Source organism: Eurosta solidaginis, chromosome 1, assembly GCF_040869045.1.
Source record: "Eurosta solidaginis isolate ZX-2024a chromosome 1, ASM4086904v1, whole genome shotgun sequence".
NCBI classification, from domain to species: Eukaryota; Metazoa; Arthropoda; class Insecta; order Diptera; family Tephritidae; genus Eurosta; species Eurosta solidaginis.
Genome location: NC_090319.1, coordinates 77,672,354 through 77,698,845, shown reverse-complemented (window position 1 = coordinate 77,698,845; position 26,492 = coordinate 77,672,354). Strand labels below are relative to the sequence as shown.

The 26,492-nt window shown below is 41.7% G+C and overlaps 1 protein-coding gene, 1 long non-coding RNA gene and 1 pseudogene across 2 annotated transcripts; 1 reads left to right on the top strand and 2 right to left on the bottom strand.

Moving 5' to 3' along the window:
• Positions 1-9,028: 9,028 nt before the first annotated feature.
• On the top strand, positions 9,029-9,126 carry LOC137238970 (U6 spliceosomal RNA; annotated as a pseudogene).
• A 6,834-nt stretch (positions 9,127-15,960) lies between these two features.
• LOC137245882 (uncharacterized) lies at positions 15,961-16,971 on the bottom strand. The gene is made up of 3 exons (XR_010951415.1): positions 16,739-16,971; positions 16,396-16,558; positions 15,961-16,340 (listed from the first exon to the last, which is right to left on the bottom strand). It is a non-coding gene; the product is annotated as an uncharacterized lncRNA (long non-coding RNA).
• A 137-nt stretch (positions 16,972-17,108) lies between these two features.
• On the bottom strand, positions 17,109-18,857 carry LOC137245797 (uncharacterized). The gene is made up of 2 exons (XM_067777029.1): positions 17,274-18,857; positions 17,109-17,209 (listed from the first exon to the last, which is right to left on the bottom strand). Exon 1 carries the CDS (start codon positions 18,725-18,727, stop codon positions 17,312-17,314), a length of 1,416 nt encoding a protein of 471 aa, XP_067633130.1. The 5' UTR covers positions 18,728-18,857; the 3' UTR covers positions 17,109-17,209; positions 17,274-17,311.
• Between the last annotated feature and the right edge of the window lie 7,635 nt (positions 18,858-26,492).

Here is a 26,492-nt window from a genome sequence, read left to right as displayed (position 1 = left end):
CTTTACCACCAAATTATGGAATGGGAAATATTAGAGAAGCTGCAAGTGATCGGACGAATACTCCAGGGATCCATAACGAAGCTCCTCGTGGGGACTCGTGGGTGGAAGTGTTACACCAGCTGTTCAGGACCTCGCAGGAAGAGATGCGGAAGGAGAAGGGGTCAATCCGAAACAATATGGACCAGTTTAACGCCGCGCTCGAATCTGCGCAGCAGTCCATAAATCTGAATAGGAACGCGAATAGAATGGAACGTAACCCATTTCCAACAGTAGTACCACCGGCGTACCCTGCTCCGAGCAGCATAGTAGTGAAACTTCAAGAGTGGAAGATATCGTTCGACGGTACTGGAAGCGTGGCAGATTTTCTTTTTAAGCTAAACACCCTGTGTGAGCGCACACAATGCACGGACGAACAAATAATGGCTAGTTTCCACTTATTCCTTTCTGGGCGGGCCCAAGAGTGGTACTGGTTGTTCACCAAACAGAACCCAAGCGCGACATATGCCTTTTTGTGCTACTCCTTAAAAAGAGAGTTCGGTACTTTAAAAAGTGAACACGAGATCATGATGGAGATCTCCATGCGGAAGCAAAAAGCAAGTGAGTGCTATGACGTATTCCACACGGACATAATCTCCTTGAACGCGCGCTTAAGAGAACCCATGTCAGAGGTATTGCTAAATTGACATCATAAAGAGGAACGTCAACAGTAGTCTTAAGCTGATGCTCTTCAACGCGGATGTAAGAACCCTTCGATGCGATGTAGCACGCAGAGGGGAACAAGTGCTGAAAGAAAGCAAGCTGTTGGGAGCCACTTACCCAGGACGGCATGTGAACGAAGCCCGTTTGACAACCCCGGACATGAGAATGGAAGGCGAGGACTGCGAAGTGGATCCGCAGATAGAGGCGCTGAAATATCGACGCAGCAGGAGACCCATTAGGAATCCCTTTTGTTTTAAATGTGGGTATAAGGGAGTACTTACTCCTAAATGCCCTAGGGACCATCGCAGGCAGGGAAACCAGTACCCGAGCGAGAAGGCGGGGGAACTTCATTCGGCATCATAGCTCCCACACCAGCCAGTGCTCGAGGCGTCGTCCCGTCCACTGAACCAGAGGGTGGATCTCTCGCAGGTAACGAGTTGCATGGAGGTGGTGAGCTTCTGAGGTGCAGTAGTACCCTGGCGAAAGAATCCCCGAATGTAATAATAACTTTCCCAGACAGCACGGATAATGCCAATAGCTCTGAATCCGATAGTCAAACGTCATCATCCGTGAGGGACGAACCGACCAAAATTCTGCGACGCTAGCATAGGGATGTCGCTTGCCAGACGCATTTTTCACCTAATCTAGAAGAAAGGGAACATAGGTATAAACAAATAAGACATACCATTTTCGAACCACAACCGGTATCGGACAATATTTTTAAGTGCAGGAAGAGATACCACAGGAGAGTACAGGAGCGTAGACTGCTGCAAGCCACCACGTTAACGCTTACAGAGGATGAAAGGCCTCTCGTAAAGGCTAAAATAAAAGATAGTTTTATTGTAGGGTTGTTGGACTCGGGAGCCAACGTCCCCATCTTGGGAAAACATGGAGTAGAATTCCTAAGAGATAACTGCTTCGATTATCAGCCCTTGCATGCATTCGTATATACCGCGGGTGGCAACAAACAAAAAATCTTAGGCTCAGTATCTCTACCGGTCACTTTCAAGAATACCACAAAGGTTATTCGTTTTTACCTTGTTCCTTCACTTCTCCAAGAAGCTTACTTCGGGGTAGATTTTTGGAGAGCATTTGCGTTAGCTCCCGAAATATTCCCAAGCATGGAGTGCATAGAGATTAGAAATGAAAAGGACGAAGAACTTAATCTCCATGATTTGTCGCCAACGCGGAGAATAGAATTACAAAAGGTCATAGAGACGTTCCCCTCATTCGAAAAATTAGGTCTGGGGCAAACGAAGTTAGTGGAGCATCACATTGACACCGGTGATGCCGTTCCTATAAAAAGCAAACATTTCCCTCTTTCGCCACCGAGGCAAGCCGAAGCTTTTAGCGAATTAGACAGGTTACTCGAATTGGGAGTTATAGAAGAATCAAACTCTCCGTGGTGTAGTCCTGTGGTACTGGTTCGAAAACCAGGTAAAGTTAGGCTGTGCATAGATTCCAGGAAGGTCAACGCGGTGACTAAGAAGGGCTCATACCCCTTCATATCAACGGCTTATTGAGCAGACTGAAGGATACGCATTTTATTAGGGGCATTGATCTGAAGGACGCGATCTTCCAGATCAAATTGACAGAGTCTTCCAAGGAAAAAACAGCATTCGCAGTTCCGGGGAGGCCTCTGTACCACTTCAAGGTAATGCCATTTGGTCTGTGCAATGGACCGCAGACTATGAGTAGGCTGATGGACAAGGCAATCCCTTCGCGTCTGCGGGAGAATGTCTTCGTCTACCTGGACGAACTGATGGTATGTAGTACAAATTTTGAAGACCACCTGAAATTGCTGGCGGAAGTGGCAAAATGTTTGACAGACGCAGGTCTGACAATAAACGTAACCAAAAGCAAATTTTGTCAGAAGGAAATTCGTTACTTGGGGTACTTGATAGGCAGCGGGTGTTTGAAGGTGGACCCAGGAAAAATAGAAGCGATACAAAACTTTCCGATCCCTAAATCCCCTTGGCAGGTGCGTAGGTTTGTGGGCATGGCGAATTAGTACAGGGTATTTATTACCAATTTTGCTGACTTAGCAGGTCCCTTGACCGACTGTCTCCGTAAGTCACCAGGCCCGTGCAAGCTTACCTCTGAAGCTATAGAGGCCTTCGATAAGCTAAAAGTAGCCTTGAGTTCGGCTTCTGTCTTGGCACAACCTGATTTTTCCAAGGAATTCGTACTCCAATGCGACGCGTCCAAAATAGGCGTTGGCGGAGTGTTGTTCCAGGTCGATGATGAGGGCGCTGAGCATCCAATCGCGTTCGTGTCGAAAAAGCTGAATAATGCTGAACGCAATTATACAGTAACCGAGCTGGAATGCCTCGCCGCCATAATCAGCGTGAAGCGTTTCCGACCCTATGTTGAGGGATTGCCGTTTCGGATTATCACGGACCACTCCAGCCTCAAGTGGTTAATGACACAAAAGGACCTGAGCGGGAGGTTAGCGAGGTGGTCACTTCTGCTGCAAATATACGATTTTAAAATGGAACATCGTAAAGGTATCCTGAATGAAGTACCTGATGCGCTTTCGCGGTTTGATGCCGATGAGTTGACTTTCACTACCACACTTGGGGAAATAGATTTAGTCTCTCCCGAATTTAGCAGTAACGAATATTTAGAATTGATTCGGTCCGTCAACGAAAACGAGGAATCACTTCCGGATTTACGAGTGGTGGACGGGGTAATTTTCAAAAGAGTTAAATTTCGTAAGGGGGTGGAAAGGGAAGAAGACTCGCTGTGGCGTGTGTGGTTGCCAAAAGGGTTGACTGAGGAAGCAGTGAGATTAGCACATGACGCTGACCGGAGTTACCATGGCGGGTGGCAGAAAACCTTAGAACGTGTTAGGCAGAAGTACTTCTGGCCGCAGCATGCTAAGGACGTCAGGGAATACGTCCAGCGTTGTGACACTTGCAAGGCAGTAAAACCCACTAATCAGCAGTCGAGACCGCCTATAGGGAATACCTTTGCATCCGAGAGGCCATTTCAGCGATTATATTGCGATTTCCTAGGGCCGTATCCTAGATCTAAGCGGCGAAATCAATTTCGTTTTATAGTACTAGACCATCTTTCAAAATACGTTTGGCTAAAGCTCATGCAGAGAGCCACCACTGTTAACGTTATAAATTACTTCGCTTCAGAAATTTTTCCAGCTGTAGGGGTCCCTGAGTTTATTCATAGCGACAATGGTAAACAGTTTATCTCGAACGAAATGAACCAATTTTTAGTAAATTACGGAGTGACGCACGTGAGGACGGGGTTATATTCTCCTCAATCGAACGCATCCGAACGCGTTAATAGAGAGATTGTTTCGAAGATTAGGATTTTCCTGAAAGATAAACCTGACCATACCGATCTGGATAAGCATATACCCGAGATTTTATCAGTTTTGAGAAGTGATTTTCATACAGCGATTCAGTGCTCCCCATACTTTGCATTATACGGCCAAAATATGGTCCAACATGCCTCAGCGTACAGTATATTAGAGAAACTCGGCAGCCTTCGGGAAGACCAGGTTACGATAGTGAGCAGAACGGACAAGTTGACTAATATTCGCGAGCAGATCCGTAGAAATTTAGATCAGGCAAAAGATAGTGGGATAAACACCTATAACAAGCGCTCTAGACAAGTCAACTACAAGGAAGGTCAGGAAGTTTTCCGGAAAAACTTTGCCTTAAGTAACTTCAAACAGGGCATTAACGCCAAATTCTTGCCAAAATACCGAAAAATAGGCAATGCACTGTATGATCTCGAGGACCTAAACGGGGAATTGATAGGTCGCTTCCATGCTTCGGATATTCGGATATTCGTCCACAATGGGTTGGACTAGCCTTTCGGAGTTTGGACGAGTTCTCCTTATCAAAATGTCTACACCATATTTTTTTTTGCCTTTCTGTGGGGGCGATAACCACTAGAACTATACGGAGTTTTGACGAGTTCTCCATAACAAATGTCTAACTGCCGCAAAGCCTTAAACTAAGAGACCAAATTAATTCACAATTTGACTTGACTTTTTTTTTGATGGACCCTGTCGCCCGGCTAGCTTCGCGGTAGAACTTTGAGACTCTTATGTTAGGGCTGAGTCGTGCCCCACGTTGCTTGTCAGCGGAGGTTCCTGGCAGTGGCTTCCCGCAGATGATCCGGTTTCCTGTTCGCTTCATCGTCAGGTCTTCCAAGCGAAGCAGGCTTGTTATGATCCGCTTGGGATAGTCACCTTTGGAACGCACCTAGTGGCTAGTGATGGCAAAGAAAAGGACCCATGGCAATTTTAATCGAAAATGGACATTAGAGGTCGCCACGGGGTGGAAGTTCGATCTCGAAGAAAGAAAACACACTGTTTCTGGTAGAAAAATCAAGAAGGACAGTACAAATTATTGGGAATAGTTTTTGCATTTTGTATTGCGGCCATAATTTTACCGCCGCGAATTCGGCTCGAGTGTGTTATTCACTGGCAAGGGAGTGGATCCCACATAGAATCCTTAATCGCCCAGACTGCGCACGCAACCAGACTGGATTATATATTTTGGTTTGTGACGAAAGGACAAATTGGTGATTTGTATGAGCGCTTCTTTTATATGTAAAAAGAGGAGGCCGGGGTAAATAAGAAGCGTACTGTAATTGATTGGAAATTGGATATAATAAATTCTACGCAGTCCCACCACATAAAACGACTTGACACTTTTACAAGCAACGCACAAGTGTGGCAGCATAGCAGTATAGCAACCAAACGCGCTACCAACCGCTATAGCGCCAACGAAACCACCAGTCGTGCCCACCTTGCGTGCAAAACCGGCACGGCCACTAGAAACCGCACGCAACCATTAGCCGTGGCACCAACAACCCCACGAGGGCAACCACCACCCACTGCCCCAACCACCCTTGCCCGTGCCCGCAACAACACCAGCGCGCCACCGCGCGCACGCCACCATACTTGACGGCGCCATCTTCGAGCGCGACAACCACCAGCGCACTACACTGCGCACGCTACCATACTCGACGGCGCTATCTTCGAGCGCAACAACCACCAGCGTGCTATCATCATCGACGGAGTCATCCAACAGCGCCAACAACCACCAACCACTGGCAAAGACAACAACAGCAGGGCCCCATCCATAGGCCTGCTGCAACGAACCCATATAGGCCTGCTGTAGCATCGACCGTGGCAACAGCAACCAGCAGACCAGCACGAAATCGGTGAGTTCGTTCCGGATACGGAAAATATCTTTTAAAGTAGGTGTTTTTGAAACAGATTTTCTGTAGATGCTTCTAGAATTTTACTTTTTTTTTTTAAATCTTAATAAGATTTATTTCTTTGCTTAATGTGAAGTGACCACGAGATCATGATGGAGATCTCCATGCGGAAGCAAAAAGCAAGTGAGTGCTATGACGTATTCCACACGGTCATAATCTCCTTGAACGCGCGCTTAAGAGAACCCACGTCAGAGGTATTGCTAAATTGACATCATAAAGAGGAACGTCAACAGTAGCCTTAAGCTGATGCTCTTCAACGCGGATGTAAGAACCCTTCATGATCTACGCGATGTAGCACGCAGAGGGGAACAAGTGCTGAAAGAAAGCAAGCTGTTGGGAGCCCATACCCAGGACGGCATGTGAACGAAGCCCGTTTGACAACCCCGGACATGAGGATGGAAGGCGAGGACTGTGAAGTGGATCCGCAGATAGAGGCGCTGAAATATCGACGCAGCAGGAGACCCATTAGGAATCCCTTTTGTTTTAAATGTGGGTATAAGGGAGTACTTACTCCTAAATGCCCTAGGGACCATCGCAGGCAGGGAAACCAGTACCCGAGCGAGATGCCGGGGGAACCTCGTTCAGCATCATAGCTCCCACACCAGCCAGTGCTCGAGGCGTCGTCCCGTCCACTGAACCAGAGGGTGTATCTCTCGCAGGTAACGAGTTGCATGGAGGTGGTGAGCTTCTGAGGTGCAGTAGTACCCTGGCGAAAGAATCCCCGAATGTAATAATAACTTTCCCAGACAGCACGGATAATGCCAATAGCTCTGAATCCGATAGTCAAACGTCATCATCCGTGAGGGACGAACCGACCAAAATTCTGCGACGCCAGCATAGGGATGTCGCTTGCCAGACGCATTTTTCACCTAATCTAGAAAAAGGGAACATAGGTATAAACAAATAAGACATACCATTTTCGAACAACAACCGGTATCGGACAATATTTTGAAGTGCAGGAAGAGATACCACAGGAGAGTACAGGAGCGTAGACTGCTGCAAGCCACCACGTTAACGCTTACAGAGGATGAAAGGCCTCTCGTAAAGGCTAAAATAAAAGATAGTTTTATTGTAGGGTTGTTAGACTCGGGAGCCAACGTCCCCATCTTGGGAAAACATGGAGTAGAATTCCTAAGAGATAACTGCTTCGATTATCAGCCCTTGCATGCATTCGTATATACCGCGGGTGGCACCAAACAAAAAATCTTAGGCTCAGTATCTGTACCGGTCACTTTCAAGAATACCACAAAGGTTATTCGTTTTACCTTGTTCCTTCACTTCTCCAAGAAGCTTACTTCGGGGTAGATTTTTGGAGAGCATTAGCGTTAGCTCCCGAAATATTCCCAAGCATAGAGTGCATAGAGATTAGAAATAAAAAGGACGAAGAACTTAATCTCCATGATTTGTCGCCAACCCGGAGAATAGAATTACAAAAAGTTATAGAGACGTTCCCCCTCATTCGAAAAGTTAGGTCTGGGGCAAACGAAGTTAGTGGAGCATCACATTGACACCGGTGATGCCGTTCCTATAAAAAGCAGACATTTCCCTCTTTCGCCACCGAGGCAAGCCGAAGCTTTTAGCGAATTAGACAGGTTACTCGAATTGGGAGTTATAGAAGAATCAAACTCTCCGTGGTGTAGTCCTGTGGTACTGGTTCGGAAACCAGGTAAAGTTAGGCTGTGAATAGATTCCAGGAAGGTCAACGCGGTGACTAAGAAGGACTCATACCCCTTCATATCAACGGCTTATTGAGCAGACTGAAAGATACGCATTTTATTAGGGGCATTGATCTGAAGGACGCGTTCTTCCAGATCAAATTGACAGAGTCCTCCAAGAAAAAAACAGCATTCGCAGTTCCGGGGAGGCCTCTGTACCACTTCAAGGTAATGCCATTTGGTCTGTGCAATGGACCGCAGACTATGAGTAGGCTGATGGACAAGGCAATCCCTTCGCGTCTGCGGGAGAATGTCTTCGTCTACCTGGACGACCTGATGGTATGTAGTACAAATTTTGAAGACCACCTGAAATTGCTGGCGGAAGTGGAAAAATGTTTGACAGACGCAGGTCTGACAATAAACGTAACCAAAAGCAAATTTTGTCAGAAGGAAATTCGTTACTTGGGGTACTTGATAGGCAGCGGGTGTTTGAAGTTGGATCCAGGAAAAATAGAAGCGATACAAAACTTTCCGATCCCTAAATCCCCTCGGCAGGTGCGTAGGTTTGTGGGCATGGCGAATTGGTACAGGGCATTTATTACCAATTTTGCTGACTTAGCAGGCCCCTTGACCGACTGTCTCCGTAAGTCACCAGGCCCGTGCAAGCTTACCTCTGAAGCTATAGAGGCCTTCGATAAGTTAAAAGTAGCCTTGAGTCCCGCTCCTGTCTTGGCCCAACCTGATTTTTCCAAGGAATTCGTAATCCAATGCGACGCGTCCAAAATAGTCGTTGGCGGAGTGTTGTTCCAGGTCGATGATGAGGCCTGTAGTGTAAACAGCCAACAATTTAATCCAAAATATTTAAATCAGTCTAATATGCTAACCTCCTACAAAAATATTCTAAATGTTCATCAACACATAAAAATGCATTTGAGAATTAATGCTGACACAGCCATTAAAAAAGATGTGTACAACACACAACCAAACAAATTTGAATTCCAGCAAATTGCAAGGTTTGCATTTCCCATAAATTTGCAGCTCAGATATGTAGGTACATATTTTGTGTCGAGTTGTATGCAGGTATGTAAGTATGTATGTTTAAGGTAGATATGCAAGTATGTAAGCTTAAATGTAAATAGATATGTAAGAATATGTTTAGAATAATTTAATATAAATAAGCTGAAATATTTGAATAAAGACACATTCGACATTCGAATTTCAAACATCGACGTCTCTGTTCATTTAATTTCACAACAATCTTTTATATGGCGATCCTGCCTATGATGCTACTGGCTGAATTTTCAGCCTAATGTCATAGCTGGCAGAACTTTACTGGCTGATTACAGCCTAAGCCTTGTAAAGGAAAGAAAAAAAATTTAATTCGGGCACCAACAATAAAAATTGCGGCAATTGAAAAACTTCGACGGAACATACACTTAAATTGGAACGATACAGAGAGATTAGCATAGCCCCTGCGCAAGAATGACATCGAAATCGTGAAGCGTGCCACATTTTCAATGGTGATAAGTTGACTGGCAGCATAATAATTATAAGTATACTAGCTTAATTATGAAGTCATTTTGACAATTTAGACATTATTTTTTAGCAGGAAATATTCGGGCAACCTAACGGCTGCCTATTGACAAGCAAAAATTATATTTTTGCTGTAAACATGTTTTCTACTTATTGAGTTATGTTCCCAGAAGAGGACATACAAAATGAAAATCAAGTGCTTATGTAGTTTTCATAAAACCCCTTAAATGTGAAAAAAAATTTTTTTTTTGTTCACTGATGTTTTACCAAAATACAAAAAGAGAAAACAAAATGAAAAAAAAACAAAAAATTGCGTAGGAATTAATTTTTAATAATTAAACAAGAAAAAATAAACTGTATTTAACTATTCATAATTTGAAAAAAATTTTAGAAGATTTTGTAAGAAAAATTAGAAATGTCAAATATGTTAAGTTGAACATATTTTTCCTCAAGAACAAACATTTTTAGAAATAAACCTTTAAAATAATAACTTTTATAATGCTAACTAAATAAGGGAAAAATAATAAAAATGGAATGCTGCTCGTATACGTACATATGTGTAGACGCAATTATTTATTCGTTTATGTAGATACATAAAGATTGAATTATTGATGTGAATGTTTGTATTTTACAGTCTCTCGCGCGCACATAGGCATATAAGTAAATGCATCTGTGTGTGACATCTCTCTGGGCTGCCCTATATATGTGTATACTTGATTTAATTATTAACGTAAATACTGCTTGGCATGGCCTTAGCATCGCCTTAGTGATGGGATAATTTAGTGATGCTAATTTGGGATAATTTAGTGATGCCCTCCACCTAAGTCTGATCGTCCCGATCAGACAAATCTCTCGATCTAAACGTTGCTAGCCTTTCCAAATGGACCACCTTCATTTTGGTTCGTGGTTTACCGATGGTTTGTATGCGGTACACTACATCGTTGATCCGTTTTACAACTTTGTATGGGCCTTCCCAATTACACTGCAATTTCGGGACAAACCTTTTTTACGTTGTGGGTTGTATAACAGCACCAAATCTCCTTCCTGAAAACCTTCTGAATTAATTGCTTTATCATATCTGGCTTTCATCTTGTCACTCATATTCTTTGTTCGTTGCCTTATCAGATCATGTATTTCTCTTAGCTCTTCTTCCAAATCACTAGTGGATTTCCTGACATTTCTCTCCGCATTGGCATCTATCCCAAACTTCAAATCAGCTGGCAGTCTAAGGTCATTGCCAAAAATTACTTTTGCAGGGGTTTGGCCCGTTGTCTCATGCACTGCTGATCGGTAAGCCATCAAGAATAATGGTATGCGGGTATCCCATTCTTTATGGTACTTGTCCACTACTTTCCTTAAGTGCTCCTCCAATGTTCTATTGAATCGTTCTACCATACCATCGGATTGAGGATGCAATGCAGTTGTCCGTGTTTTTCGAATGCCCAATGACTTACACATTTCCTGGAACACAGCTGATTCGAAATTCCTGCCTTGATCAGAATGTAACTCCATTGGTACACCATACCTTGCAACCCAATTGTTTATAAACACTTCTGCTACCGTTTCCGCTTCTTGATTTGGGATTGGGTATACCTCTGGCCATTTGCTGAAATAATCCATAACTACCAGTACATATTTGTTTCCGCCGTTGCTAGTAGGAAATGGACCGGCGACATCCATAGCGATCCTTTCAAATGGCGCACCTGAGTTATATTGCTTCATCTGGCCATGACTTCGTGTTCTGGGCCCTTTCGCTCTGCTGCAAACCTCGCAGTTCGCAATCCACTCAGTGACCGACCGACGGCAACCAACCCAAGAGAATCTCTGTTTAATCTTCTCGAGCGTCTTCGTGATTCCAAGATGACCTCCGCTTGGACAATTATGCAGCTCGCTGAGCACATCAGGAATCCTCTTTCTGGGAACAACTATCAGTTTATTCTTGTATCTACCATCCTCACTCTCCCATACTCTATGAAGGCAACCGGATACCAATTCTAAACTGTTCCACTGTGCCCAATATGACTTCGCAATGGGACTCTCTGCTGACATCTCTTCTCTGTTTGGTCTTTCATTTCGTTCGAGCCCTTGCATAACACGTGACAGATCTGCATCTTCTAGCTGGAACTTTCTTAGCTGTTCCTTGTCCCATTCATCTGTACATGTTATAGTCATTAGCCGGACATCTATAATGTCTTATTTAGCCTCGGCTTTTGAACAGTGCTTGCATTCCAAACTACATGGTCTTCGTGACATTGCATCAGCATTTCCATGGGTACTACCTTTTCGATGCTCAATGGAAAAGTCGTAGATTTGTAGTCGCTCGATCCACCGTGCCAATTGTCCTTCCGGATTACGGAACTGCAGAAGCCATTTCAACGCTCCGTGATCTGTCCTGACACGGAATCGCTGGCCGTAGAGGTATTTGTGAAAATGTTTAATGCACTCTACCAATGCCAACAGCTCTCTCCGCGTAACACGGTAGTTCCTCTCTGGTTTTCCAATCGAACGGCTGTAATATGCAACTACTTTCTCCTGTCCATCGACCAGTTGTGATAAAACGCCTCCTATAGCATATCCACTCGCATCTGTATCTAGAATAAATGTTGCTCCTGGAATCGGATATGCTAACATTGGGGCAGTGCACAAACGCTCCTTCAATGTTTGGAAAGCCACTTCTTGCTCCTTCTTCCATTCAAAAGCTTTGTTTTTTCTTGTAAGCTCATGCAGGCTATGGGCTACGCTGGAAAAATTTGGTACAAATCGGCGGTAATATGTGCACAGCCCAAGAAAACTTCTCAATTCATGTAGGTTCTGTGGTCTTGGCCAATCCTTTACAGCCTCTATTTTTTCGTTCGCAGTGCAGATGCCCTCTGTCGTTACCTTGTGACCCAAATAATTGACTTCCTTTTTAAACAGCGCACACTTTTTGGGACTTAACTTCAGACCAGCGCCAGCTATTCTCTAGAAAACTTCCTCCAAGTTCTTAAGATGTTCATCAAAGTTCTTGCCCAATACGATGATGTCGTCCAGGTACACCAAGCATGTTTTCCAATGTAGTCCTTTCAGTACCTGGTCCATGAGTCTCTCAAAAGTAGCTGGTGCATTACAAAGTCCAAAAGGCATCACTGTAAATTGCCAAAGACCATCACCGACACTGAAGGCTGTTTTCTCTTTATCTTCCTCCTTCACCTCCACTTGCCAGCAGCCGCTTTTCAAGTCCAGCGTGGAAAACCATTTCATACCAGATAGCGAGTCCAGAGTGTCGTCAATTATTGGCAATGGGTAGCTATCCTTTTTCGTTACGTCATTCAACTTCCGGTAGTCCACGCAAAACCTCATTTTTCCATCCTTCTTTTTTACAAGTACTACCGGTGAGCTCCATGGACTAGCTGATGGTTCGATGACGCCGCTGTCGCTCATTTCTTGAATGATTTGACTCACAACTTCCCGCTTCGCCAGTGGAACACTACGTGGAGCTTGACGGATCGGCCTCGCATCTCCAGTGTCAATTTGGTGTTTCACAACGTTGGTGCGGCCTGGTTTAGAATTATCCTGGTCAAATATGTTCGCGTACTTTAGGAGCAGTTGTTTTGCCTTACTCTGATAGGCTTCCTCTAGCCCATGCGTCCATGTCGTGATATCATTTGAAAGATCAGTATTACTAGATGAAACGTATTCCAGGAGCTGTTCACAGTTAATAACTACTTCGGCCTCTTGGCATCTTCCCAAAATAGCTCCTTTGGTCAAATTGAATGGTGACTTGAACTCATTGAGTACTCTTACCGGAATACGTCCATCTTGTTTTGTCATAGCCAGGGTTTTTCCTACAAGTATCTTCAGTGCTGATTTATTTGCTGCTTCGACAACCCACAATTTGTTTGTCCCACAATCTCCATCTACCTTTGCCCAGATGACTGCTTCTGATTTTGGTGGTATTTGCTGACTCTCTTCCACCAGCACTCGCTTACTGCTGTAGCCTCTCTCGTAGCCGAAATTAAGTGGCACATCCATGTTCTTATATCGCATCGTCTTGCTTTGCATATCGATCTTGATGCCTTGGTTGATTAAGAAGTCCACTCCAATTATGATTTCATCAACAATACCTGCCACTATAAAATTTTGAAGTACCGTGACGTTCCCAATTGCGACTTCACATTCTACTTCTCCAATTTCCTGGGTGTCCTCTCCCGTGGCTGTACGTAATCTTGCTCCAAACAATGGTCTTATCTTCTTGTTGACTAAATCTGATCGAATAATGGAATGGGATGCACCCGTATCTACAGTTAGTAAACGTTCTTTTCCATCCACATGTCCTCCGACAGTAAGATTGCTTGACCTTCTTCCAATTTGCGAGATAGAGATTATGGGGCATTCAATTGAGGGAGCCAGCTGTCGCCCCTTGCGGCTGACTCGCTTTAGTTTAACGATTGAGTGGATTTGGAGATTTGATCGTCTCCTTCAGCTCTGCGTTTACGGCCACCCACATTGTTGGAACTATTGGAATTGCTACTGCAATGACGTGCAATGTGACCTGGGTTACCGCACTTGAAACATTTCATAACTCCGGCATTTTTCTGTTGTGATCCCTTCAGAGCTTCCAAAATTGTATCTACCCACTCCGGCCTTTCTACTTCCACACGATGAGCTTTGTATGCTGGTTTACTCAATAATGACGCCGTTTCCTGAGTCAATGCATGGGATACCGTTTCAGAAAATGTTTGCTTTGGGTTCGCGTATGTGGCTCGCTTCGTTTCGACGTCCCGTATGCCATTTATAAAGCTCTGAATCGTCACTCTTTCCGTGTATTCCACGGGTGCATCCGCATTTGCAAGATGAGCCAATCTTTCAATGTCCGAAGAAAACTCCTGCAAAGTCTCGTTAGCTTTTTGGTAGCGGTTTTTCAATTCTATTTGAAATATCTGTTTCCTGTGTTCGCTTCCGTATCGCCGTTCTACAGCAGCCATCAATGCGTCATAACTGTTCCGTTCGTACTCTGGAATAGTCTGTAAGATTTCGGCAGCTGGTCCTTTCAATGCTACGAAGAGTGCGGCAACATTATCTTCCACATTCCAGTTGTTCACTGCTGCGGTCTTCTCAAACTGTAGCTTAAACACCTGGAAAGGAACAGAACCGTTACCTTTGGATTACTCGCTGAAACTGCTGGACGATTTAATTGTAACTGCTGAATCCGATCTTTCAAAGCATCCATCTCAGCTTCCATTTTATCTTGTCGTTCACTAAAACCCTCCAACTGCGATGATATGCGATCCTCTTGCGCTTTCAACTGCTGAGCCAACTGAGATATCATATATGTCTTCTGTTCTTCCAGTTGCGATGCCATATATGTCTTCTGTTCTTCCAGTTGAGATGACATTTGCGACGACATTTCAGAGATACGTGTCTCCTGTGATTCAATCTTCGCTGTTATACGTGTCTCTTGGGATTCCATCTGTGATGACATATACGTTTTCTGTTCTTCCAGTTGTGATGACATGTTGGTGGATATTTGTGATGACATTTCTGTTATACGTGCCTCTTGTGCTTCCAGTTGAGATGCCAGTTGCGACGACATTGATGCTACTGTCGATGTTTGTGCAGATATTGCAGCCAATATCATGTTCAAGTCTGTGCTGCTAACCGTCTGCGATGCTTCGTTTTTCTCTTCAATTTTCGTTGTCTCCTCGCCATCAAGATGAAAGACATACTCTTCCACATCAATTCCTTCTGCTTCCATTGCCTCTCGTAGCCGTGCCTGAAGTTCAAGTTTAACGCCGCTTGTATTCAATCCACGGCTCTCCAACTCCTTCTTCAGCTGCTGGATCCTCAATTCACTGAACTTTGCCATGTCCTTGTTATCCTCTAGAATTTATCCAACAATTCCTCTTCTGACACCAATTGTAACGAAATTGCAGCAAATCCTCTTATTTGCAACCCTCTGCTAAGTTCGTATCGCTAAACTGTTGAATAAATAACTCCAATATGTAATAATACAAAATGGCCTTTATTCAAGTACTTCACAATAACACTTGTACTTTGCAACGAATAGCTTACTTAATAACCAAACTGATTGACAGCTCAAATGAAGCTCTACTATTCAAAATAATACTGCTATAGCTCGCTAGATAGCGCTTAATCCAAATCTCAAATCAAACTGAATTACTTCTTACTCGCTTGCCCCGCTTTTATAGTTTACGCTGCATATTTCTAGGCTCTTCGATTTCCAGAACTTACTAGTTGTTTCGGCTACAAAATCGCCAGCCACAACTACGTGCACAAATTATTGCTCTCTCTTGTGACAACTCAGATAAGATATATGCATGTGTTTGTGCATTGCCGCTCCGCTGCTCGTATACGTACATATGTGTAGACGCAATTATTTATTCGTTTATGTAGATACCCACTAAACAATTTGTTCCGACTTTTTTTCGAAATCGTTAAGTTGTGTCTAAAGAATTTGCCGAAATCGGAACCGATTTTCTTTGGAAGTAGTAAAGAAATTTGTATGACAGGGTTGACGCGACTTCGTAAAGAAACGTCGTAACGATTTTGTTAAGAACTTTCTTTACGAAATCTTTTATAAAAGCCTTAACGATTTCGCAAAGTAATATTTTCACGAAATCTTTAAGAAATGTCTTAACGATTTCGTAAAGTACGATCGTTACGAAATCTTTAAGAAATGTCTCAACGAGTTCCTGAAGCTTTGTGCTTACAGAATCTTGAAGAAATTTCCTAAAGAAATCTATCTAAATATCCAATTAAAAACATTTTTTTTTTATTTAATTAATAAAATTTAATTTATTATGTTTAAATAGTTTAAATTAAATTACATATAAACATATATGTATAAGAATTCAATATTGAGAAAAAAAAAATCAGAGATTTCCTAACCATTCAAAAATTGCATATAAAATAAAATAAAAAAGATAAATGGCCAAAATTCTTTAGCTGCGTTAATACTTTTTTTAGCTTTTAGCTTCGATGGCCTTCCTCATATTAAGCGATATTTTTAAACACAAGTTTAAGCCAAAATATAATAAAATTAATAAAATAAAAAAGATAAATGGCTAAAATTCTCAAGTTGTGTACTTGTTCTTTTCGATAATTTTGCGAAACGGTCCTTGGCACTATTAAAAAATTTTTTCAAAGTCTCGTCTATTTTAGTGTAGTTTGTTTGGGGTATGTTTTCCATAGCCGACTCTATAATTAGTAAATAAATGAATTAGGAATTTGCTGAATAAATTTAATAACGTACCTTTAAGAAGTTTAATACATATAAAATCCTTAACAGAAATATTGTTATTGACATTTGTCCATGAAAAATTGCGTGCCAAATAATCGTCATTAAATATATATTTCAAGTTCGCAACGATAAATTTTTTGAGGTCATCTGTCGGTTGCCTAGCGAACTTCGTTATCTGTTGAACCAAAAAAAGGGAAACAACATTTTGATGTAGTTAGTAGTTAAAAGGGGTGTAAAGAGGTGTGGTTATAGTCCTGTGATAATAACTTCAATTGCATGAGAAAGGCGTTGAAAAATACTGTCTTCTAAACCTCTAACGGCTTACATTTTCAACTAAACTACTTATCATATTTACCAATTCCTGTCGCATTTCTTCATCGTTTTGCAAAATTTTTTCAAAATCCAATATTTCATTCACATCGTTGAAGGGAAGGTTTGGCAGCTTGGAACATAAAGTGCGTTGGCGTTTAAAGGCAGCTAAGGTTTGGTCTATTGATCGTTTTAAACCGACAAATTCTTCTGCAAAGTGTTCATAAATTTTATTGTTGACTTCGCGAAGTTTTTTATTTTCTTCTATCAGCTCCTTATTTTGATTTACAATAACTTTAACAAATGTTCGCTATCTGCAAAAGTATAAAAAATAAAATCTTAAAATTTCTGCCACTGCACTAGTACCAAGAAAAGTTAAGTTTTTATAGGTAGATAAGTGACTCACATGGTTTGTTCTCAGTGATATTCTCCGTATATCCTTGAGTTTGTCCCATTGAAGATGGAATGCATTGCTCCTCTTGTGTTAATATTACTACTTCATTGCCGGGGTAAATAGCTGCAGAAATATAAATTCCATTCATAAATTAAATGTTTATAGGAGCACATGTGATAAAACTTACCACTTTCTTCACCTTCTACGGGGACATTTGTGTAATGGCTACTCATTTTTCAGCAGTGGTATAAAGCAGTGTTTTGAATACCCTTCTATATAAAAATAAAGATATTTACAGTCGATGTTAGTTAGATTAAACTTCTCTTCGTTGTCAGAAATTAGCAAACAATTTGTCTCGTAAATATTCAGAACCCAACTTCTGGATTCAAAGTCATTACGTTGGAGGTTTTTAACTTCCTTTGCGAAGATGCATATGTCATTATTGATTGCTGTTATTTTTGTTAAAATATAGACCCTTTTATTAACGCAGAAATAATTATCTGGAGGTCGTGCCGACAATTTGAAGAGCTCACATATGATAGCTCGGAAAGTGTTGTCCTTTAGAGCCCCTTTTAGAATAGGAAACAATTCCCGACGTGTCTCTTGTTTTATTATGGAACTTTTTTCAATAACTCTGTTGGATATTTGCGCCAACACATTCGATCCCTTTTTTATTGTTTTTTTCAATTGATAAAGATAATTTTCATATTTAAACGCGCTAAAGTGATTAAGAGATCCATATTTTAAAACATCGCCATATAAATGTTTTAGACTGTGGCAATTATAGGTTACAAATTCTTGGCCATAGAGGTACACAAAGTCGTTTACGAATTCTTCAAGGAGCTCTTTAGCCACGTTATTGAATTGACAGCATAGCTCCGGGTGACATAAGATCCTCGTCGCAAAGTGCAATTTGCAAAAATGACGGTAACGTTTTTCATCGAGTTTGTTTTGTAGCACATACGGTCCACTATACAACAGAAAAGATCGGTACTCGGTTGCTTTCCATCTATCTAATTCATCAATTGTTCTCGGCACTCGAGGAAACTCAGAAGAAAACTGTTTTTTTAGCACAATGTTTTCGAAGGACAAGTTTTCTATTTGCGATTTTGATAACGAATAACTTTCATTTTTATTTTTTACCCAGAGTTTAACAAGCTGACGAGTAACTCCCAAGCAAACGCAATGCATGTAATCTATCGGGAATTGAGTGACGCAGCCAACATTTATAGTTTCTAGCAAATTTTGATCGAGAGTTAAGTGATGCTCTTTTTGTAATTTTTCCTTAAATGATGAATCTGTTCGCATACTCGCTGCGTTAGAAGGGAAGGTTATTTTTCTCATGTACCTTTCACCTCTGTGTGTACACTTCGAGCAGCAATAGTAACCTGAATGGCTTTTGATATTTAAAATAAATGCTCTAGCGGGAGAATCGCAAACAAAAGCTCCAATCGAGATGGAAAATGCGTTCTCATCATAATAAAAGCCTTGTTGTAGCAACACTTTCAGGTCGTCTACTAAAGGCTGTAGAAATATATTGGAAGCTTCCGGCTTTGTTTTTGGACTTCGCACTCCCTCTGCATCCGAGTTCACATAACACCCAACCAAAAAAACGTCTTCATAATTAGAAACACTCATCATTATAGGCCAAGCAGTTTGCTTTGATGACTTAAATATCTGTAATCCGTCGATACCGAAGTTTAGCTCTAAAGTGTATGTATTCGAATTGCGCAATTTTAGATTTTTGTATAAGAAATCGGTGAGAGAATTCTTTAATCCGTAATGGTAATATGATCCGCATGGGTTGCAATTTGAGTTTCTCTGGAAGTTCCTCTCAAGGTGCGTACATCGCATGGCACACGGTGCCCTTCGACTTTATGAAGTCTACTGAGAAGTTCGTTACCGGCTATTTGCGAAATACCGTGTCTGATTGTCCAAGACTTGAGGAAACTCCTTAGACTCTCAGGTTCGTTTCCTGGTTCTGGTTCTTTGACTTGCGAAGAACTCTGGCAAACAGATAGCAAGTCAAAATCACTATCAATGTCCACTTTGTTTGCACTTTCGACTTGGACGCCTTCAAAAATGTCTGTGCTATATTTCTGCGCATTTTCAGCGCGATTTTCAGTTTCATTTTTAAAAATGGAGTCCAGTATTTTTTTTGTTTCTCTTTTAATGCTTTTGTGCTGAGCTTGACGCGACATGATTTTACTCACACTTACTTTTGTATTTCACTCACTGCAGCAAATATATGTATAAATTTTATTATTTAATTTTTATGCACAACACTTTTTTTGCTACTCACAATCTGAAAAGATCTAAAATTTAAAAATGTTTCAACGCCTACTGAGTTTAAAAATCTATTTACGTTTTTCTCTTTTCGAAATAGATACGAAGTTGTTAAGTAAAATCGGAAAATATTAGATTTTCTTCAGACAAGTCTGATATCCGACAACTTCGGAGATTCTGGTTTGGCCAATCGTTGCGAATTCGTTAAGCTAGATTGGTAAACTTTCAACTTTGTTTAGAAACGACTGATTTCCGAAAAAATCGGAAGCTTTGGTTTAGTGGGTATTAACGTAAATACTGCTTGGCATGGCCTTAGCATCGCCTTAGTGATGGGATAATTTAGTGATGCTAATATCCGTGACAATATCATGACGATCCCATCTGGAAAGGCCACCCAGAAAATCGCATGACACATAAGATCTAATAAAAATATTGCTGGAAAATATGAAAAATGGTATAAGAAAAAATAATGAAAATTTTTGCATCCACTGTACCCATTGGTTCAACCACTTATCGCTATATAATTACTTCTTGCTCTAGCAACAACTGAATTTACCCAATCTACTGTATATCATACGCTCAAAGATCCCGCTTTTTAGAAAAATGTAAATTTTCAGCAAATGATGACTGTAACCATCATCTTATTCTATACGCTTTAATTTTAATAACAATGCAAAAGCTTTGTTTAATAGAGATAGTCAAAGTAAGGAAAACTAAATTTCCTATATTTAGTCGATAGGATATATATAGGGTCCTTTGGAGTAGAAAGTAAGGAAATCTAAATCATTAATCTACATTATTTTAATTAGAAATATAAATATAAGTTAGACCTGTTTCGTTTAGGATAACCTCGCCTTTTAGAAAATAATATTACTCCAATACCCCATACAGAAGAAAATACTAATAATAAAAATAATGACACTTTAATCCCATCTAGAATAGGAAATGAGGATAAGCAAAAATTTCGCAGTAACATAGAGAATAGCAATAACATAAATAATAAGCAAATAAAAATACACAAAAATAGACTTAATTTAGTAGAATAAGAAGATGTTCAACCTACAAACATTAAAATACAAAAGTAGAATAATTTACAAAAATAGAATACTCATGCATTCCCCAAATGCATAATCATTCTAAAGAAAAAGGGAGATGTAGTGTAATCGGCCAACAATTTAATCCAAAATATTTAAATCACTCTAATATGCTAACCTGCTACAAAAATAGTCTAAATGTTCATCAACACATAAAAATGCATTTGAGAATTAATGCTGACACAGCCATTAAAAACAGATGTGTACAACACACAACCAAACAAATTTGAATTCCAGCAAATTTGCATTCCAGCAAATTGCAAGGTTTGCATTTCCCATAAATTTGCAGCTCAGATATATAGGTACATATTTTGTGTCGAGTTGTATGTAGGTATGTAAGTATGTATGTTTAAGGTAGATATGCATGTAAGTATGTAAGCTTAAATGTAAATAGATATTTAAGAATATTGTAACGAATTTGCCTGCAAATCCTCTTATTTGCCTTTTTGCTAAGTTCGTATCACTAAACTGTGGAATAAATAACTCCAATATTGAATAATGGAAAAATGGCCTTTAGTAAAGTATTTCACAATAACACTTATACTTTGCAATTAGCTGGCTTAATAACCAAACTGATAGCTTAAATGAACCTCTACTATTCAAAATAATACTGCTATTGCTCGCTAGATATCGTCTTAATCGAAACTGATTGACAGCTCAAATCAAACTGAATTACAGCGCCTCTACATCTGCGGCCTTTTATACTCTCTGGTTTCCTCGTTCGCATCTTCTAGAATCTACTAGCATTGTCCATGAGCTCTCAAACTTCTCAGCTATAACTAAAATTGCACGATTTTATAGCTTCTCTCATACCCCATGCTTGTATGTGTGAGCGACACTTGCACAATTATAATTGCCTACATTTAGGAGCATCTCACATAAGATGTCTGCATATGGTTGTGCCTTGCTTCTCAGCTGCGTGTACCTACGTATGTGTAGATATAATGATTGAATTATTGCTGTGAATGTTTGTAGTTTATAGTCTCTCGCGTATAAGTAAATGCATCTGTGTGTGACATCTCTCGGCTGCCTTATATATGTGTATACATGATTTGATTAGTGGCGTAAATATCGCTTAGCATGGCCTTAGCATCGCCTTAGTGATGGTATAGCTTAGTGATGCTAATATCCGTGACACTGCTCTCCACCTAAGTCTGGTCGTCACGACCAGACAAATCTCTCGATCTAAACGCTGCTAATCTCTCCAAATGAACCACTTTCATTTTTGTTCGTGGTTTGGTAGTGGTTTGTATGCGGTACACTACATCGTTGATCCGTTTTACAACTTTGTATGGGCCTTCCCAGTTAAACTGCAATTTCGGGGACAAACCTTTTTTTCGTTGTGGGTTGTATAGCAGCACCAAATCTCCTTCCTGAAACCCTTCCGAATTAATTGCTTTATCGTACCTCGCTTTCATCTTGTCACTCATAATCTTTGCTCTTTGCCTTACCAGATCGTGTATCTCTCTCAGCTCTTCTTCCAAGACACCAGTGGATTTCTTGACATTCCTCTCCGCATCGGCATATATCCCATACTTCAAATCAGCTGGCAGTCGAAGGTCATTGCCAAAAATTACCTTTGTGGGAGTTTGGCCCGTTGTGTCATGTACTGCCGATCGGTAGGCTATCAAGAATAATGATATGTGTGTATCCCAGTCCTTATGGTACTTGTCTACTACTTTCCTTAAATGCTCCTCCAATGTTCTATTGAAACGTTCCACCATACCATCGGACTGAGGATGCAATGCAGTTGTCCGTGTTTTTCGAATGCCCAACTTCTAGCACATTTCTTGGAAGACAGCTGATTCAAAATTCCTGCCTTGGTCAGAATGTAACTCCATTGGTACACCATACCTTGCAACCCATTCCTTTTTAACCACTTCTGCTACTGTTTCTGCTTCTTGGTTTGGGATTGGGTATACCTCTGGCCATTTACTGAAATAATCCATAACCACCAGTACGTATTTGTTTCCGCGGTTGCTAGTAGGAAATGGACCTGCGACATCCATGGCGATCCTTTCAAATTGTGCACCTGAAATATACTGCTTCATCTGGCCATGACTTCGGGTTTTGGGCCCTTTCGCTCTGTTGCATACCTCGCAATTGGCAATCCACTCGGTGACCGATTGACGGCAACCAACCCAATAGAATCTCTGCTTAATTTTCTCGAGTGTCTTCGTGATTCCAAGATGACATCCACTTGGACCATTGTGCAGCTCGCTGAGCACGTCAGGAATCCTCTTTCTGGGCACAACTATCAGTTTCTTCTTGCATTGACCATCCTCACTCTCCCATACTCGATGCAAGCAACCGGATATCAATTCTGAACTGTTCCACTGTGCCCAATATGACTTCGCAATGGGACTCTCTGCTGACATCTCCTCTCTGCTTGGTCTTTCGTTTCGTTCGAGCCCTTGCATAACATGTGACAGATCTGTATTTTCTAGCTGACACTTTCTTAGTTGTTCCTTGTCCCATTCATTCGTACACGTTATAGTCATTAGCCGGACATCTATAATGTCTTCTTTAGCCTCGGCCTTTGAACAGTGCTTGCATTCCAAACTACATGGCCTTCGTGATATTGCATCGGCATTTCCATGGGTACTACCTTTTCGATGCTCAATGGAAAAGTCATAGCTTGTAGTCGCTCGATCTACCGTGCCAATTGTCCTTCCGGATTACGGAACTGCAGAAGCCATTTCAACGCTGCGTGATCTGTCCTGACACGGGATCGCTGGCCGTAGAGGTATTTGTGAAAATGTTTAATGCACTCTACCAATGCCAACAGCTCTCTCCGCGTAACACAGTAGTTCCTCTCTGGTTTTCCAATCGAACGGCTGTAATATGCAACTACCTTCTCCTGTCCATCGACCAGTTGTGATAAAACGCCTCCTATAGCATATCCACTCGCATCTGTATCTAGAATAAATGTTGCTCCTGGAATCGGATATGCTAACATTGGGGCAGTGCACAAACGCTCCTTCAATGTTTGGAAAGCCACTTCTTGCTCCTTCTTCCATTCAAAAGCTTTATTTTTTCTTGTAAGCTCATGGAGGCTATGGGCTACGCTGGAAAAATTTGGTACAAATCGGCGGTAATATGTACACAGCCCAGGGAAACTTCTTAATTCATGTAGGTTCTCTGGTCTTGGCCAATCCTTTACAGCCTCTATCTTTTCGTTCGCAGTGCAGATGCCCTCTATCGTTACCTTGTGACCCAAATAATTTACTTCCTTTTTAAACAGCGCACACTTTTTGGGACTTAACTTCAGACCAGCGCCAGCTATTCTTTGGAAAACTTCCTCCAAAATCCTAAGATGTTCATCAAAATTCTTGCCCAATACGATGATGTCGTCCAGGTACACCAAGCATGTTTTCCAATGTAGTCCTTTCAGTACCTGGTCCATGTGTCTCTCAAAAGTAGCTGGTGCATTACAAAGTCCAAAAGGCATCACTGTAAATTGCCAAAGACCATCACCGACACTGAAGGCTGTTTTCTCTTTATCTTCCTCCTTCACCTCCACTTGCCAGTAGCCGCTTTTCAAGTCCAGCGTGGAAAACCATTTCGTACCAGATAGCGAGTCCAGAGTGTCGTCAATTCTTGGCAATGGGTAGCTATCCTTTTTCGTTACGTGATTCAACTTCCGGTAGTCCACGCAAAACCACATTTTTCCATCCTTCTTTTTTACAAGTACTACCGGTGAGCTCCATGGACTAGCTGATGGTTCGACGACGCCGCTGTCGCTCATTTCTTGAATGATTTGACTCACAACTTCCCGCTTCGCCAGTGGAACACTGCGTGGAGCTTGACGGATCGGCCTCGCATCTCCAGTGTAGATTTGATGTTTCACAACGTTGGTGCGGCCTGGTTTAGAATCATCCTGGTCAAATATGTTCGCGTACTTTAGGAGCAGTTGTTTTGCCTTACTCTGATATGCTTCCTCTAGCCCCTGCGTCCATGCCGTGATATCATTTGAAAGATCAGTATTACTAGCTGAAACGTGTTCCTGGAGCTGTTCACAGTTAATAACTACTTCAGCCTCTTGGTATCTTCCCAAAATAGCTCCTTTAGTCAGTTTGAGTGGTGACTTGTACCCATTGAGTACTCTTACCGGAATACGTCCATCTTGTTTTGTCATAGCCAGGGTTTTTCCTACAAGTATGTTTAGTGCTGATTTGTTTGCTGCTTCGACAACCAACAATTTGTTTGTCCCACAATCTCCATCAACCTTTGCCCAGATGACTGCTTCGGATTTTGGTGGTATTTGCTGACTCTCTTCCACCAGCACTCGTTTACTGCTGTAGCCTCTCTCGTAGCCGAAATTAAGTGGTACATCCATGTTTTTATATCGCATCGTCTTGCTTTGCATATCGATCTTGATGCCCTGGTCGATTAAGAAGTCCACTCCAATTATGATTTCATCAACAATTTCTGCCACTATAAAATTTTGAAGTACCGTGACGTTCCCAATTGCGACTTCACATTCTACTTCTCCAATTACCTGGGTGTCCTCTCCCGTGGCTGTACGTAATCTTGCTCCAAGCAATGGTCTTATCTTTTTGTTGACTAAATCCGCTCGAATGATGGAATGAGATGCACCCGTATCTACAGTCAGTAAACGTTCCTTTCCGTCCACATGTCCTCCAACAGTAAGATTGCTCGATCTTCTTCCAATTTGCGAGATAGAGATTATGGGGCATTCAATTGAGGGAGCCAGCTGTCGCCCCTTGCGGCTGACTCGATTTAGTTTAACGATTGAGTGGTCTTGGAGATTTGCTCATCACCTTCTGCTCTGCGTTTACGACCACCCACATTGTTGGAGCTATTGGGACCGCTGCTGCAATGTCGTGCAATATGACCTGGGTTGCCGCACTTGAAACATTTAATAACTTCGGCATTTTTCTGGTGTGATCCCTTCAGTGCTTCCAAAATTGTGTCTACCCAATCTGGTCTTTCCACTTCCACACGATGAGCTTTGTATGCTGGTTTACTCAATAGTGAGGCCGTTTCCTGAGTCAATGCATGTGATACCGTTTCAGCAAATGTCAGCTTTGGGTTTGCGTATGTAGCTCGCTTCGTTTCCACGTCCCGTATGCCATTTATGAAACTCTGGATTTTTACCCTTTCAGTGTATTCCACGGATGCGTCCGCATTTGCAAGATGAGCCAATTTTTCAATATCTGAAGCAAACTCCTGCAATGTCTCATTTGCTTTTTGGTAGCGGTTTTTCAATTTGGAATATCTGTTTTCTATGCTCGCTTCCATAACGTCGTTCTACAGCAGCCATCAATGCTTCATAATTGTTCCGCTCTCCTTCGGGAATCGTCTGTAGGATTTCCGCTGCTGGCCCCTTCAATGCCACGAACAGTGCAGCAACTTTATCTTCCGCATTCCAGTTGCTCACTGCTGCGGTCTTCTCAAACTGTAGCTTGAAGACCTGGAAAGGAACAGAACCGTCAAAAGATGGAGTTTTTACCTTCGTACTACTCGCTGAAGCAGCCGGCCGATTAAGTTGCAATTCCTGTATACAACCTCTCAACGCATCCACCTCTGCCTCGAATTTTTCTTCAAACTGCGTTATTTTCTCGTCCATACGCACTTCGAGTTTTGATGAGATCTGCGATGATACCTGTGCTGAAATTTGTGCCGACATTTCGGATATTCGTGCGTCTTGTGCTTCAATTTTAGATGTTATTTCTGTCGATATCTCTGAGATACGTGTCTCTTGTGATTCCAGTTGGGATGCCATATATGTCTTTTGCTCTTCCAATTGGGATGCCATATATGTCTTCTGCTCTTCCAGTTGTGATGACATATTTGTGGATATTTGTGACGACATTTCTGAAATGCGCCTTTCTTGTATCTCCAATTGTGATGCCATATATGTTTTCTGTTCTTCCAGTTGGGATGAAATTTGCGACGACATTGATGTTACTGTCGATGTTTGTGCAGATATTGCAGCCAATATCATGTTCAAGTGTGTGCTGGTAACTGTCTGCGATGTTTCATTTTTCTCTTCAATTTTT